This window comes from Bufo bufo, chromosome 1 (assembly GCF_905171765.1).
Source record: "Bufo bufo chromosome 1, aBufBuf1.1, whole genome shotgun sequence".
NCBI lineage: Eukaryota > Metazoa > Chordata > Amphibia > Anura > Bufonidae > Bufo > Bufo bufo.
The window spans coordinates 143,102,489-143,117,461 of NC_053389.1; the positions used below are offsets into that span (position 1 = coordinate 143,102,489).

General features: G+C 48.6%; 1 protein-coding gene across 2 annotated transcripts in view; it reads left to right on the top strand.

The window, feature by feature from the left end:
- The window catches only part of LOC120999223 (charged multivesicular body protein 2a-like), a 51,318-nt gene extending 42,136 nt beyond the window's left edge, over positions 1 to 9,182 (top strand). For both annotated transcript variants that reach the window (XM_040430100.1, XM_040430098.1), the window contains exon 5: positions 7,737 to 9,182. In XM_040430100.1, coding sequence (XP_040286034.1) covers positions 7,737 to 7,858 — 122 coding nt within the window. In that variant the 3' untranslated portion in view covers positions 7,859 to 9,182. The remainder of the gene's footprint in view (positions 1 to 7,736) is intronic.
- The last annotated feature ends 5,791 nt before the right edge of the window (positions 9,183 to 14,973 follow it).

The window sequence follows — 14,973 nt, forward strand, 5'->3', positions numbered from 1 at the left end:
GGCTCTTCTCCTGAAGGAACAGGCTAATTCCCAGAAAACACCTTTAGTTTGCGGTAACTATGGGTGTGGTTTGCCGTCACTATGGCTTCTGAGAGTTTCTGGAGTATGTCCGATACATCACTACCTCCTGTAGGCGGGGTGCGGACTTCAGGGTTGTCTGGTTTCAGTAATGCTGTAGATGGATGAAATTCTGCTTTAGGAGTAATCATCCCCTGTTCTCTAGGAGGATGGGCAGCTTGTTTAGGAATGGCTCCGGCCTTTCCGGAGATGGGAGTCAGGAGCTTAGAATAATTTTCTGTGACATAATCTCTCTGTTCTAATTTAAAGGGTTGTTGCAGCGAGACCCTTTCTTTCTTATCAAGGAGAGCGTACACTAAAAAGCATCCTTCATCTGGGGCTCCATACAAATGAATGTTGGTAGGCATCTCATGGTCTCCCAAGTCCGTATGACAATATATTAACATGTAAGTTTGGCCTTCAGAATCCTGCAGGATATCCCTGACGGTCGCCATTCCTATTCCCAATCGAAGTTCTATACACAAGATGACGTGATTCATCTCACAGCAGGATGGAACTTTGCATAACATCACAGCTTGCTGCAATGGTACATTTCTTTGCTGGGCCCACTCTTTTGCAAAGGAGGGAGTGGCCTGAGGATTTAATCTATTCTCACTGGTTGTACCCCAATTCATCTCAGCAGTGCCTCCATATGTAACGGGGTTTTGGGGGCGCCCCCTAGTGTCTTTGGGGTCCCTAAACCTAGTTAACTCACTATGCCTGACAGGCGGATCCTGAGCCTCCGCTATCTGGGAGTTGGGGTACATGTCTGCGGCAGTGCCTCCACCCAGTGGAGCATCCAGGGTAGGGATGTGGGTCTCCACTGGGAACATACTTGGTGCAAATGAGACTGACACAGCCTAACTGGAATTAACTTTATGTATCACGTAACAGATGAACCAACATACATAGGAAAATACAATAGAGTAACACAGATAACAATACAATGTGGATTTCCTCACCCACCCACCAGCACACCTGCGTCCCTCCCCCCTATCTTCGCCCTAATGGCCGTTGGTGCACATAGGAGAGTTGGGGCCCTTATAAGCTCTTGCTCCGCAGGGTCACTGAAGCAGCCTAAGCTGTGTAATGTCCGTCACTGGACCTCAGAGTCTTTATTGTGAGTGAGGAGACAGGTGCCCTGTGGTGATGCAGGGAGAGGTTTGACTTACCCTCACAACACCATTAACCAGGCCAGTCCGCAGCAATCTCCTCTCACAGGATTCACCAGACGTCTGGACTCAGTGCTTGTCTTTGCCAGCGGTCCCTCTCTCAGCAGGTGTGATCTTGGGTGAAGTAAGTTCTCTCCGTCAGTTTCTATCTCTGTGCTGCAGTCTCTCAATGCCAGACACATGTCCTCTCTCTGGCTGAGCAAATCGTAACTTCCAGAAACTTCCAGGACCTTCCTCCTTAGAGCTGTGCAGCCAGCGTCGTTTCAGGACCTGCGATGATGTCACAAACCATGTGACTCCTTTCAGCCGGTCATGTGATCAATGCTCAATGTCTTATTAACAGCATACTGAGTCCATCTACTGGGCATTTCAGATAACGCAGCCGGTGTAACTTCACAGGGTTACATGTAGATCTTCTTAAGCGCTGTGCGATTGTGGGTCTGATTTTCTTCTAATATAAGCTGTATTCACTGGGGCATTACACTGAACGGCTTCACAGTGATTTCAGCTGTATATTCTGCCTCCTTGAACAGCTGATTATGTTCGTACCACTTGACTTGTAATTTGGGGGCGGGGCCTAAACGGGAGTTCGGGGGCGGGGCCTAAACGGGAGTTCGGGTCCAGGCTTTGAACTTTATATTATTAATATTTAGGCACATATAGGAGCAGCCAGTAGCCCCCTTAGTGTGCCCTTCACTGAAAGTAATCACTGCCGGTGCCAGCGCTTGTAACAGTTCACTCTGGCAGTCGGACGTTGCAGGTACAGTGAGGCAGCTCCTGCACTTCTCAGCCGGATTAAGCTCCGGCCTGATCTACTTTCTCAGCTTGTGATCGCCACCAGGCTCTCACAAAGCTCCACACTGACCTTTTTCTGTTATAACTTTGTACCGGGGGTGTCCTCTTGTAGGTCGCTGGTCCAGGTAATCGTCCCAATCGCGACCAGTCTGCAGAGCCCTGCAGACTTAGACAGGCGGCACCCAGAAAACCGGCACTATTTATTCCTTCTCGGCAATAGCTCCCAGCCGGGAGCGCTTACATCAGTGTCAGTTCCAGCAAGGCCCCAGGGTTTTCTTCAATAATCCTGCTAAAAAGGATGATAAACTGGCAATATGAGGGTGCCAGGTGACTGTCCCACTTGAGGTTGCCAAAAATGACACCGATTTTGGGGTCAAACGCAGTAAATTTGAGTAAAAGTCAGCTTATAAGGCAGGAGCTCTTCCAAGACACAGCCGTTCAGCTCCCCAGCCGCCAAAGGTCACATATTCCCTTTCTACAGGATAGGTGATCAGTGTCTGATCCCTGGGAGGCTCAGCAATAATGAGAATAGAGGTCCCGGAGACAGAATGTGAATGGAGTGGTAGTGCCCATGCAGGACTACTGTTCTATTCACTTCGAGGAGACTGATGGAGACTTGGGGACCACTGTTCTCCTGATTGTTTTGGGTTTCAGCACTCGGAACTCGAGCAATTATTCCACATTTATCAGCTATCCTGTGAAAGGGGATGTATTCTATGTGGGAAAGGAGATTTGTCATTGCTGACTGTCTCCTATGTACCTCATGACTATTAACCTGTACAGGCTATTTCCTTTGGAACCTTATGCTCATTCTTTCCATCTTGCAGACCTTCCCAGTACAGGAGGTTCCCTCAGTGTGGTCGGAGCCAAGAAAGGAGAACCCATAGCTGCTTTAGCCGATGCTGATGCAGATCTGGAGGAGCGGCTGAACAATCCGCGACGGGACTAATACCATCTTAAAGGGCCCTGCTATAGTACCTGCGCAAGCTGCAACTGGCGTCACAAACTTAGTTACACCTAAATCTGACCCACTGCATAGCATGCCCACTGACCCAGTGTCCTGCTCATTGCATCAAGTGGCGTCATCAACAGGATCAGATTGTATTGTGTGTCCATCCCTAGCAACAGAACCGCATCTAATTGTGCGCAAAAAACGGACTTAAACCGCATACTACAGAATATAACAATCAGGACTGAAGATTATACAGAAATCGCTTAAAAAGTGAATTGCTTACTTGCATTGCTGTGCCCAGGAAAACGCTGCACGTGTGCTACAGTATTCAAATAGTTAAATTCGGCATCGTGGGATTCGCCATATTCGTTTAAAATGGCGCCTTGTCTTCATGCCCAGAGACAAAGGAACGCCCTCTCAAGAGCGTGAAAATGCTGTCTACACCCCCCAGAAGCGGGAAAAACTAGCAACACCCCCTTAGGAAAAGCACGAAGATATCGAATACACCCCTTCAGGAGCGGGAAAAATCGAGCCTGCCCACCATGAACTTTCTATTGTGAACCGAGGTGATAAAGTCTTAACCCCCTGGGCTGCACCCTCAGATCCTGCTATTTGCCAGAAGGAAGAGGAGGCCAAGATGGCGTTTCCCTAGCCTAAATGGAATCAGATGGCGATATGTGGTGAAGCCGTCTATGAGGAGCGTCCGCCTGAGATCCATGTCTCACAGATAATAAAGAAAGGTGGACCCTCAGTATTCGCTACCTTGTTGGAGGCTGTGGATTCCTCCCAGGCCAAGGCTGAAGCACCACTCACCTTGCCCAGCATTCCGGAGGAGGCCAGTGAACCAGATAGCGCCCGAACCCCGGGAGGAACAGCCAAGGACACCGGCGCGGCCGCCCGGCCACAACATCAGGTAGGAGCTACCCTGCTCCCTGAGGCCCGATCCACGTCCGTTCCACCGCCACGTCCTGAGACCCCAGCACCGCCTATCAATCTCCGGCCTACCAAGCCACAGTCACCTACTGGTGCGGTGGAGGCGACTAGGGATTCCACTCCACTGCCCAGCTACAGCCAGCTCAGTACCTCAACCCAGAGGTGCCACATGAGATTACCGCCTTTGCTCAGACGGCCTGGGAATACAAGTCGGCCGTAGAAGAGTGGGTGAAGCAAGTTATTGATAGCCCCCAGTCTGGAGACCCCGTTTTGACCCGACGTACCGGAACCGTCCTATGGTTCTCGGTAGAAAGAGGCGTGGGATTCCTCCAGGACAACCACTCAGGCACAGAAGTGTTTGTAGGCTGCCGGTCGGTTAAACGTCACTACTTGCCCCAGGAGAGGCACAACTTATACATTGGGGACCAAGTTGAATATACCCCCATGCGGTCCATGCAAGGACTATTTGCAGCCGGAGTCACCCTGCTCCAGAAACCTCTCTCCCCTGCCATCACCCCAGAGACCTGGCAGGAGGATCCAGGCTCTGCAGCTAGGACCAGATGTCTGCAAGAGACCCCAGACGGCCGGCTGGTCTTGAAAGAGAAAGCGCAACCAGCCCCTGCACCTTTAATTCCTGATCTGTCACCGCCACCAACCCTGAGGGTAGGACAAACTAATAACTCAGTGTTGACATTCAATCCCAAGGTCCAGCCATGCTTCATGCCCCCCTATATGCTGCCCTGGAAGCAGCCACAACAGCCACAGTCTAATGTACCAGCCCTTCCTGCACCAATGAAGCCAGAAGTTCTTCCCCTTCCTGCACGGCTGTGGATCCCGGTCTGCAGCAAGCAACGGCTACATTCTCCAGGTTGGCTGTCCAACCAATACCTACAGTGACAGGTAGAGGCCGCTGGCGCACTACAATCAACACTACCCTCAGCCACCAGCAGAGGCAAGAATTACCTCTCATGCACTTCAGCAGCTCAAGCAGCGATGAAGAGCTGGACACCTACCTGTAAGGTGTCCCCATCATGAAGAAAGTCTAAAGTGACACTGTTCTGGGAGCCACGCCATGGACTGATTACCTGACGGATGAGGACCTGTTGGCATTGTTGTGTGATGTTTTAACCATTTTGTTCCAGGTTGCCATTGTTTGTCCTCATCCAGATGGTCATGTCAGTTAGGACTCCCCCCATCAGCACTTAACCCCTCAACTCCAAGTTGAAAGTTTTATCCCCTTTCTCAGGTTACCTGATATTTTATAAAATGTTTGCAACATAAAAGCTTGCATTTAATTGTCATGCTATTTAATAATTGATGTAATTGTAACCAGTTTACAAATGTTATGTAACGTTCAAGATATCCTGCCCATTGTGTGTATTCTCCATCCTGGTGCCACAATGTGAATTTATGCACTGTTTACAATGATTGCACTTACCATTGCACTTAACAAAAATTGTAGCAACTTACTTAAAGTGTGCCTTTTCACAGCTCTTGTTCTCTCCCCCCTTCATACGGACTGTCTTTATACGGACGTTGTACACCAATGGCCTACACCCGGTGATATATACCCATAGGTACCCAGGGTAGGACCAAATGGTAAGTCCTGACAGGTCCAGATTACTTCACAGGTACCCCTGCTGCTTCGGGAATCGTTAGAAGCCCTAGGCTGCTCCTTCCCGCTTGTTAAATGTTCCGGATTGTTCCCATCCGGAGGTGTCTCATTCCAGGAGCGCACAGGATTAAAGACCCTCCTCCTGTGACATGGCCAGAAGACACGGAGACGACGCATACCTCCCCTTCTGAGCCTTTTTGCCTAAGGTATGGTACCTCAAGCCTTAGAGCCTTATATTTAGCTTCCTCATAGACATCATAGTGATCGTGCTATAAGCCAAATTTCTTCAGGCTATGATGCAGGGAAGGGAATACAGGATAGAGCCACCCTTTCATTTGCGGGCTTTGCATTACACAATGGTGGGATTACTGAGTAAAGACACCCCCATGCTTTCTTTGATGTTTAAAGGATCCAGAACATACAAAGTCAGTCAGCGATGCATGCTTTGTGCAGTTATAGGTTACCTGGTTATACCAAGATAAGGAAACTGTGTGTTGGACACCTTATGCTAGCGGTCAGGAACCTCGAGGAAACCGTTGTGTTTTGTCTTTGTACATCATTTATATGTATATTCATGCAGCACTTTATATTAATTGGGTACCCAGAGCTTGTTCCTTTTATTATAGCATACGCCGAGGACGGCTTCACTTAAAGTAAGCGGGTATGTAACATCCCAGAGTATGTCACTAAAACTCTGTCACCCAGCTTCATGATGTTAAAGTGTAGATGTGTTGTCACCCTGTGTAACCTGACATTGCATTTATATTGTATGCCATTTCTATGTCTGTATTGAATGTATTTGCTGTAATTCCAAATGTACACCAGCAGGTGGCAGCAATATGTAGACAGAATAAAGCCAGTTAGTATATCTAGACTGGAATAGACTTTTCCAGGCTAGGTTCCCCCTATCTGAGGAGTGGAATGTTCCCACATCCTACTTCAGAGGGAGGACAGAAAGTTCTAGGCAGTGTTCCAGCCACCCCCTGTTGGGAAAGGCTGTGTGAATAGGAGGTCCCAGAAAACAGGGATCCCAACCAAGGATTCAGGCCTTTGCTGAGGCCCAAGGCAATCTTCCCAGCCTGAGTTCCTTGCCTCGGCTGGATGACAGAAAAAGCAGCCATCTTCAGAGCTACTAGATCTCCAGGAAGAAACCACCATTCCCTGCGAGCAGTCCTGTAGGTGCAGATTCCAGAAAAAAGAGAAGATAAGTACCTCCATAGCTAGTCAGGCCCAAACAAAGCAGAAGATAGACAGAGCAGAAGACAGATACCTGCCAGATTCTTAAAGGTGTATGTACTAGATGCAGAAGATATATATAATTCCTGCCACATATTGCCAATACCTGCTGGGACCCAAGACTCATTGCTGTAACATTGTATGGATCTAAAGCTGCATAATATAACATCAAGTAAAGCCAAGTTGGACCCTATTGTCTGTGTGGAATTCCATCATTCCTCCATGACTCCTATTTACAACACTCAAATTTGTTGCATGTGAGCCAGGATACAGGAGTCCGGCCGTACTAAGGTAGGAGACACCGTTGACACAATACAGAGACAATATCCCCCTCTGGCATTCCTAACCTAGTACGTGTGCTCATACCATCTTAAAGGGCCCTGCTATAGTACCTGCGCAAGCTGCAACTGGCGTCACGAACTTAGTTACACCTAAATCTGACCCACTGCATAGCATGCCCACTGACCCAGTGTCCTGCTCATTGCACACATATGAACATGGGGCCAACACAGATGCCTTCAGCTGCCAAGAGCACATGTAACAGGTCAGCCAGTTTCATAGGTACAAAACTGCCGACAGATGTCCTTAAATGGGGTTTCCCAACAATGAACACATATTCCCTTTCTACAGGATAGGTGATCAGTGTCTGATCCCTGGGAGGCTCAGCAATAATGAGAATAGAGGTCCCGGAGACAGAATGTGAATGGAGTGGTAGTGCCCATGCAGGACTACTGTTCTATTCACTTCGAGGAGACTGATGGAGACTTGGGGACCACTGTTCTCCTGATTGTTTTGGGTTTCAGCACTCGGAACTCGAGCAATTATTCCACATTTATCAGCTATCCTGTGAAAGGGGATGTATTCTATGTGGGAAAGGAGATTTGTCATTGCTGACTGTCTCCTATGTACCTCATGACTATTAACCTGTACAGGCTATTTCCTTTGGAACCTTATGCTCATTCTTTCCATCTTGCAGACCTTCCCAGTACAGGAGGTTCCCTCAGTGTGGCCGGAGCCAAGAAAGGAGAACCCACAGCTGCTTTAGCCGATGCTGATGCAGATCTGGAGGAGCGGCTGAACAATCTGCGACGGGACTAAAAAGTCACACCCTGCACTACACAGACTCTGGGTTTTATCTTTGTTATATATGGGGATGTAGAGAAATGGTTCAGAGCCTGGTATACTGAGAGCAGTAGAATGGCTGGATTGCAGTCAGCGTGTTCATCTTCTGTCCCCGGGCCATTAGCTGCCCCTTGCTCCCTTCCGTGCAGTAGTAACCGGACGAAGAAGACTGTTCTGATTTTATATGATTACCTTTTTGTTGCTGAGTTCTTATTCTTGTGTTTCTATCTTCACTCCGCTTTCATACAGGGCAACAGGCGTCCTCTGTAAATAAAACCTGTCTGGAGAACCAAAGCCTTTTATACCACTCCCTCTGTGTCCCTACACTGCTGCTTCTTTAAATATAAAAAATAGGAGCAAAATCGCAAATTACCAGCTACACAGCTCCAAAGTCCCTGCACTCTCCCGTTGAAAAAAATTCCGATTAACTGGGGAACGAACAGAACACTTATATGGTGCCCTCCTTTTTATCTTCTTAGTTGCAGATCTGCTAATTCTTAGGTTCCTCTTCTGCCACCCACTTCTCAGACTTTTCCAGCCCTGCTCTTGGCCAGCACTATTCACATGAGCAGTTCTGCCCAATCCAAGAGCAGCAAGAAGTATACAACAGATAAGAAGCGGTGCTGCCATCTTGGATGGCAGAAGAGAACCCTGGCAATTGATGGCTCTGCAGCTGAAAAGATGAAAAGGAGGTCACCATGTAAGAGTTCTGTTCATTCGCCATTTAACGTAAACTATTTTTCTTGAACCGGAGGGTCGCTTTAAATGATAAAATCCTGGCTTTCTACAGCCACCACTAGGAGGAGCTCACTGCATATGATGTAATTATTGATTTTAATGCATAAAATGTATCCAGGAGGCATCCACCTAGTGGTTGCTGCTGGAAATTCCAGCTACCGTACATCCTCTTCCTTCCCCTTCTGCTGCAATGTGGATATGGTGCTCTTCTCTTTGGTTTCCAAGGGGGCCTCAACAGACTTCTGTGTAAGAACGTACATAAGCGATGAGGTCACGTGACAGGAAGTCCATGCACAGAAGAGTTAACCTGGCTCTACACATTAATGTCTGCCACCTGTCAATTTCAGCAGTACTAATCGACCTTCTAACGTGAATAGGGACCCTTCCTACTGCCCTCCGATGGCAAATATCGTGGTAGGGAAGGCTTGAGCAGTTGACCTTCAGAATGTCCAGTCCTTTGTTCTCAGGGAGATAAGCTGTTGCTGGGTGTCTTGTAGCATCTTTCTCACCTCTCCTCAAGTTTGTGTGAACTGAGCATGCATGTGAGGCTTATTTTTTGCAATTCTGGGGGCACAGTCACTGCACACCTGGAAGTTGCTCTGTGATCCCATTAATTTCCATTCTAGCACCGTTACACCACAAACCTTGAGCATGACCGTTATCGTGCAACCAAGGTCGCTTTGTAGACGAACCCTTAAAGTAGAACCCTTTTAATTGTGAACAGATGGTCCCTGCCTAGGACAATTTCTCCCTCCCCTCGAGATTTTTACATGAGGGTTCAGATTAGCAGCCACCTGAATTCATTGACAATCTTGGTCAACCTTGTATTTATCAGTCATAGGGTTCTGACGTGTTCCAAGGTTTATAATTTCAATGATTTGTTATAATGATTATCGATTTAAGTTTTGTCTAATAAAAGTGTTCATTATTGAGGGGGATGACTACATTTAAAAGTTTCAGACTATAGGGACCTGGGCTGCTCAAGGATTGCCATTTATGAAGTCCCATAAGCGTCTCACTACATAGAACTTTTTTGTTACAGTAACATCATTGGTTTTGAAGGTTACTTATGTCACATGACTATTTCTGATAGCATTCTACTAATTAAGTTAACTTAGAGGGTAAAATTGCACAGTTTGCTGCAGTCAGTGCATGCTGGGAGTTGCAGTTTCACTAAAAGCCTGTTGGGAATCCACCCTTATAAAAGGTTGTGGTTTAAACATTTACAAGAATAGGTGCACTACGGTGGTGGATGCAATCAACCAAATCTGATTAAACCCTCACACTGATGTTAAAATGAGCCTTTAGCCAATATATCCTTATATTAAGGACATACCGGAGCCCGCGCACCCCATCAAGGTATCTCAAGCGGCACGGGACCTAACGCTAACCTACCTGTGCCGTATGGGCAGTACCAGGGGCCAGTGAGCGAATTACGGGAGCGTAAGGTCCGACTCACAGCAAACAGCTCTCAGTTGCCTCCAGTGTGAAACCACACATACAATGGGAGGAGGTAGGAGGCTGTGAGTCCCACCCAAGGCTGACTAATATGATTGTAACGGTCGCGTACACACACACACAGGGGGGTGGGAAGTGACCACTGCGCTCCACCCTTACCCCTGGCCCTGCCTACTTGCCTCGCGAGTCCTAATGACAGGGGACAACTGGACGGCAATCCCTAACTTGGAATAAATGCAGGGATGACAGACAGACAAACAACAGGACGTGAACGGACCGAGTCAATACCAGGAAAGCTACAAAGTACAAATGGAGCAAGCAGAGAATTGTCAGGAGAATCCGGGGTCATAAATACCAGGAGAGACGTGAAGTACCAAAGGAGTCAGCAGAGGAACGTCAGGAGGAGGCCGGGGTCAGAATACCAGGATAGCAGCAAAGTACACAAGGAGCAGGCAGAGGATCGTCAGGAATTCAGCAGGAGGTAAGTACGCCAGGAAAGACCAAATCACAGGTGGAACCTAAATTAACAGGCAACCTGTGGCCAGCAGGCTGCCTGTATTTATAGTGGGAGTGGGGGTCATGTGACGTGGTCAGCGTCACATGACCGACAGACCAACCAGTCGAGCACCGAGTGATCAGCTCGGCGCTCAAGGCAGACTAGGAGCAGGGAATCCACCCAGCTAGTAAAGCCGCCCTGGGAATGAGGTCAAACACAGATCCTCATTCCCAAAGCTAAGCAACAGGTCTGCGGGTAATGGGGGATCGAGTGCACCTTCAGAACCCCGTTACAATGATGCAGGCCTCACAGGTGCACCTAGGTTAGCGTTGGGTCCCATGCCACTTGAGACACCTTGACTGGTATGTCCTCAATATAAGGATATATGGAAAATTACGTAGTTGACGCAGAGTCTGGTTTTACTCCATAAAGGGCATAAATCACCTAACATTACTAAATTGTTTGGAATAACGTACTTTAAAACATCCAGTGTGTGTATACGATCAGGTATGATGTTGTATCGATCAGGTAGTGTAAGGGTTACACCCGCTTCACAGTGACAGACCAAACTCCCCGTTTAACGCACCGCAAACAACCGCAAACAGTCCATTTGCACAACCGCAAACTCCCCATTTGCGCAAGGTTGGATACCAAGCTAGCCATATCCAGTTCCTTGTTCTCACTGATGTCATTGAAGGTCTCTTCCTCCACCCAGCCACGTACAACACCAAGGGTCCCCGAAAGGTGACAACAAGCCCCCTGGGACGCCTGCTGTGGTTGGTCTTCCACCTCCTCAAAGCCACCTTCCTCCTCTGACTCCTCTTCTTCAGACTTCTCTCTCTGCGTTGCCGCAGGTCCAGCAATCGACGATGACAAGGCTGCTTATGGTGGTGATGGTGACCACAACTCTTCCTCTTCATGCTCATCTACGGCCTGATCCAGCACTCTTCGCAGGGCACACTCCAGAAAAAACGCATATGGGATGAGGTCGATGATGTTGCCTTGGGTTTGACTGACCAAGTTTGTCACCTCCGCAAAAGGACGCATGAGCCTAAAGCCATTGTGCATGAGTGTTCAGTAACGCGGCCAAAAAATACCCAGCTCCGCAGAGGCTGTCCTCTTTTTTCTAATTAAAAAAAATCTGTTCTTACCAGTTTAATCTCTGTTTTGTCCCCTATCAGGGGCCGGTGTATGGAATAGATTTTAGGAACCGGGAGATGGAAAAAGATGGTTGGTTGGTCCTCTTACTTCCAATTTGGGGCACTGCGCGTGCTGTGCCACCCTATATGAGTGGTGTGTTAAGTAGTACTATTCTTATCAGTTTAATCCCTGTTACGTCCCCTATCAGGGGACGTGTATCGAATAGATTTTAGACAACCGCAAATAGTTGTCAATAGTTGACACACTCATGACATAAATTTTATTCCTCTATGCGTCAATCTTGGTGTAGTGATGACTGTGCTCGTGCGCACGTTTGGGAGATTGCAGGCGATGGCGGTTTTTCAAAGCCTATGGTCGTGCTGAGGTAGTTCAGTGACAGTTAAGTGACCCAGAAAACAATGATTCTGCAGTGTGGGCCCATTGTTGGCCTAGTAGGCTTTAATGATCACCTTAGATGATCACAAAGAAAATTAATGTTTTTTCTATGCAAAATTATCCAGCCGATCGCTTTTGGTCTGTTCACAATGAAGCAACGACCTTATCATCTGGGGTGTGCCAACATTGCCAACACACTCATAGAGGTGATCGCTTCATTGTGATACACAAGCCCCTTCACCACAACAAGGTAACGATCACAAAGGGAAATTGACACATGTATGTGCCTTTTTTTTGTTTTGTTTTTGTAGCCACAGTGCATCACCAGAGGCCAGAAAAATTAGGCATGTACACATGCCTGAAAAATTAGGTATTGTTGCAGCCTCTGCTGTAGCAGTGGCCGGAAAAATGTATGTTTTCCAGGCAGAAAGTGCACTAAAACATTGCGGCTTGAACCCTGGTTGGTGGCGGAGAAGTCACGCAAGTCATCCGGCATGCAGAGATTAAATACAGCAGCGTGTGGACCATTTTTAGCCCAAGGCATCTCATCAGGCCTTTTTTAGTCAAATGCATCCCCCACTGTCAGTCCCTTCGGGATCCATGCCTTATTCATCTTAATAAAGGTGAGGTAATCTAGACTTTTTTGACCTAGGCAACTTCTCTTCTCAGTGACAATACCTCCTGCTGCGCTGAAGGTCCTTTCTGACAGGACACTTGAAGCGGGGCAGGCCAGAAGTTCTATCGCAAACGGGGATAGCTCAGGCCACAGGTCAAGCCTGCACACCCAGTAGTCAAGGCGTTCATCGCTCCTCAGAGTGTTGATATCTGTAGTTAAGGCGAGGTAGTCTGCTACCTGTCGGTCGAGTCGTTCTCTGAGGGTGGACCCCGAAGGGCTGTGGTGATGCGTAGGACTTAAAAAGCTCTGCATGTCCTCCATCAACAACACGTCTGTAAAGCGTCCTGTCCTTGCCGGCGTGGTCGTGGTAGGAGGAGGATTACTTTCACCTCTTCCCCTGGTAGATTCCCGTTGTGCTGTGACATCACCCTTATACGCTGTGTACAGCATACTTTTTAACTTGTTTTGGAACTGCTGCATCCTTTCCGACTTCCGGTAATTCGGTAACATTTCAGGCACTTTCTGCTTATACCGGGGGTCTAGTAGCGTGGCCACCCAGTACAGGTCGTTCTCCTTCAGCCTTTTTATACGAGGGTCCCTCAACAGGCATGACAGCATGAAAGACCCCATTTGCACAAGGTTGGATGCCGAGCTACTCATGTCCCGTTCCTCATCCTCACTGATCTCATTGAAGGTCTGTTCTTCCCCCCAGCCACGTACAACACCACGGCTCCCAGATAGATGATAACGAGCACCCTGGGATGCCTGCTGTGGTTGGTCTTCCTCCTCCTCAAAGCCACATTCCTCCTCTGACTCCTCTTCCTCAGACTCCTCTTCCAGCGTTGCCGCAGGTCCAGCAAGCGATGATGATAAGGCTGTTTCTGGTGGTGATGGTGACCACAACTCTTCCTCTTCCTCTTCACGCTCATCTACGGCCTGATCCAGCACTCTTCGCAGGGCACGCTCCAGGAAGAAAACAAATGGGATGATGTCGCTGATGGTGCCTTCGGTGCGACTTACTAGGTTTGTCACCTCCTCAAAAGGACGCATGAGCCTACAGGCATTGCGCATGAGCGTCCAGTAATGTGGCAAAAAAATACCCAGCTCCGCAGAGGCTGTCCTAGCACCCCGATCATACAAATACTCGTTGACGGCTTTTTCTTGTTGGAGCAGGCGGTCGAACATTAGGAGTGTTGAATTCCAACGTGTCGGGCTGTCGCAAATCAAGCGCCTCACTGGCATGTTGTTTCGCCCCTGAATAGTGCGCCATGGCCATGTAGGAACGCCTGAAATGGCCACACACCACACACCTTTCTGGCCTGCTTGAGGACATCCTGTAAGCCTGGGTACTTATGCACAAAGCGTTGTACGATCAGATTCAACCATGAACGGCACATGTGTCAACTTGCCCAAATTCAATGCCGCCAACAAATTGCTTCCGTTGTCACACACCACTTTGCTGATCTCCAGTTGGTGCGGGGTCAGCCATTGATCCACCTGTGCGTTCAGGGCGGACAGGAGTGCTGGTCCGGTGTGACTCTCTGCTTTCAGGCAAGTCAACCCCAAGACGACGTGACACTGTCGTATCCGGGATGTGGAATAGCCCCTGGGGAGCCGGGGGGGTGAAATTGATGTGGAGCAAGATGCAGCAGCAGAAGAGGACTCAGCCGAGGAGGTTAGCGAAGAGGATGGAGTAGGAGGAGTAGAGGAGGTGGCAGCAGGCCTGCCTGCAAGTCGTGGCGGTGTCACCAACTCCTCTGCAGAGCCACGCATTCCATGCTTGGCAGCCGTCAGCAGGTTTACCCAATGTGCAGTGTACGTGATATACCTGCCCTGACCGTGCTTTGCAGACCAGGTTTCAGTGGTCAGATGGACCCTTGCCCCAACACTGTGTGCCAGACATGCCATGACTTCCTTTTCCACAATAGAGTACATGTTGGGGATTGCCTTTTGTGAAAAAAAAAATTCGGCCGGGTACCTTCCACTGCGGTGTCCCAATAGCTACAAATTTTTTGAAGGCCTCAGACTCCACCAGCTTGTATGGTAAAAGCTGGCGGGCTAAGAGTTCCGACAAGCCAGATGTCAGACGCCGGGCAAGGGGGTGACTCTGTGACATTGGCTTCTTACGCTCAAACATTTCCTTGACAGACACCTGACTGTGGGCAGATGAGCAGGAACTGCTGAAGGTGAGAGGCGGAGTGGCGGGTGGTTGAGAGGGGGCAAGGAGGACAGCAGTGGTTGACGTGG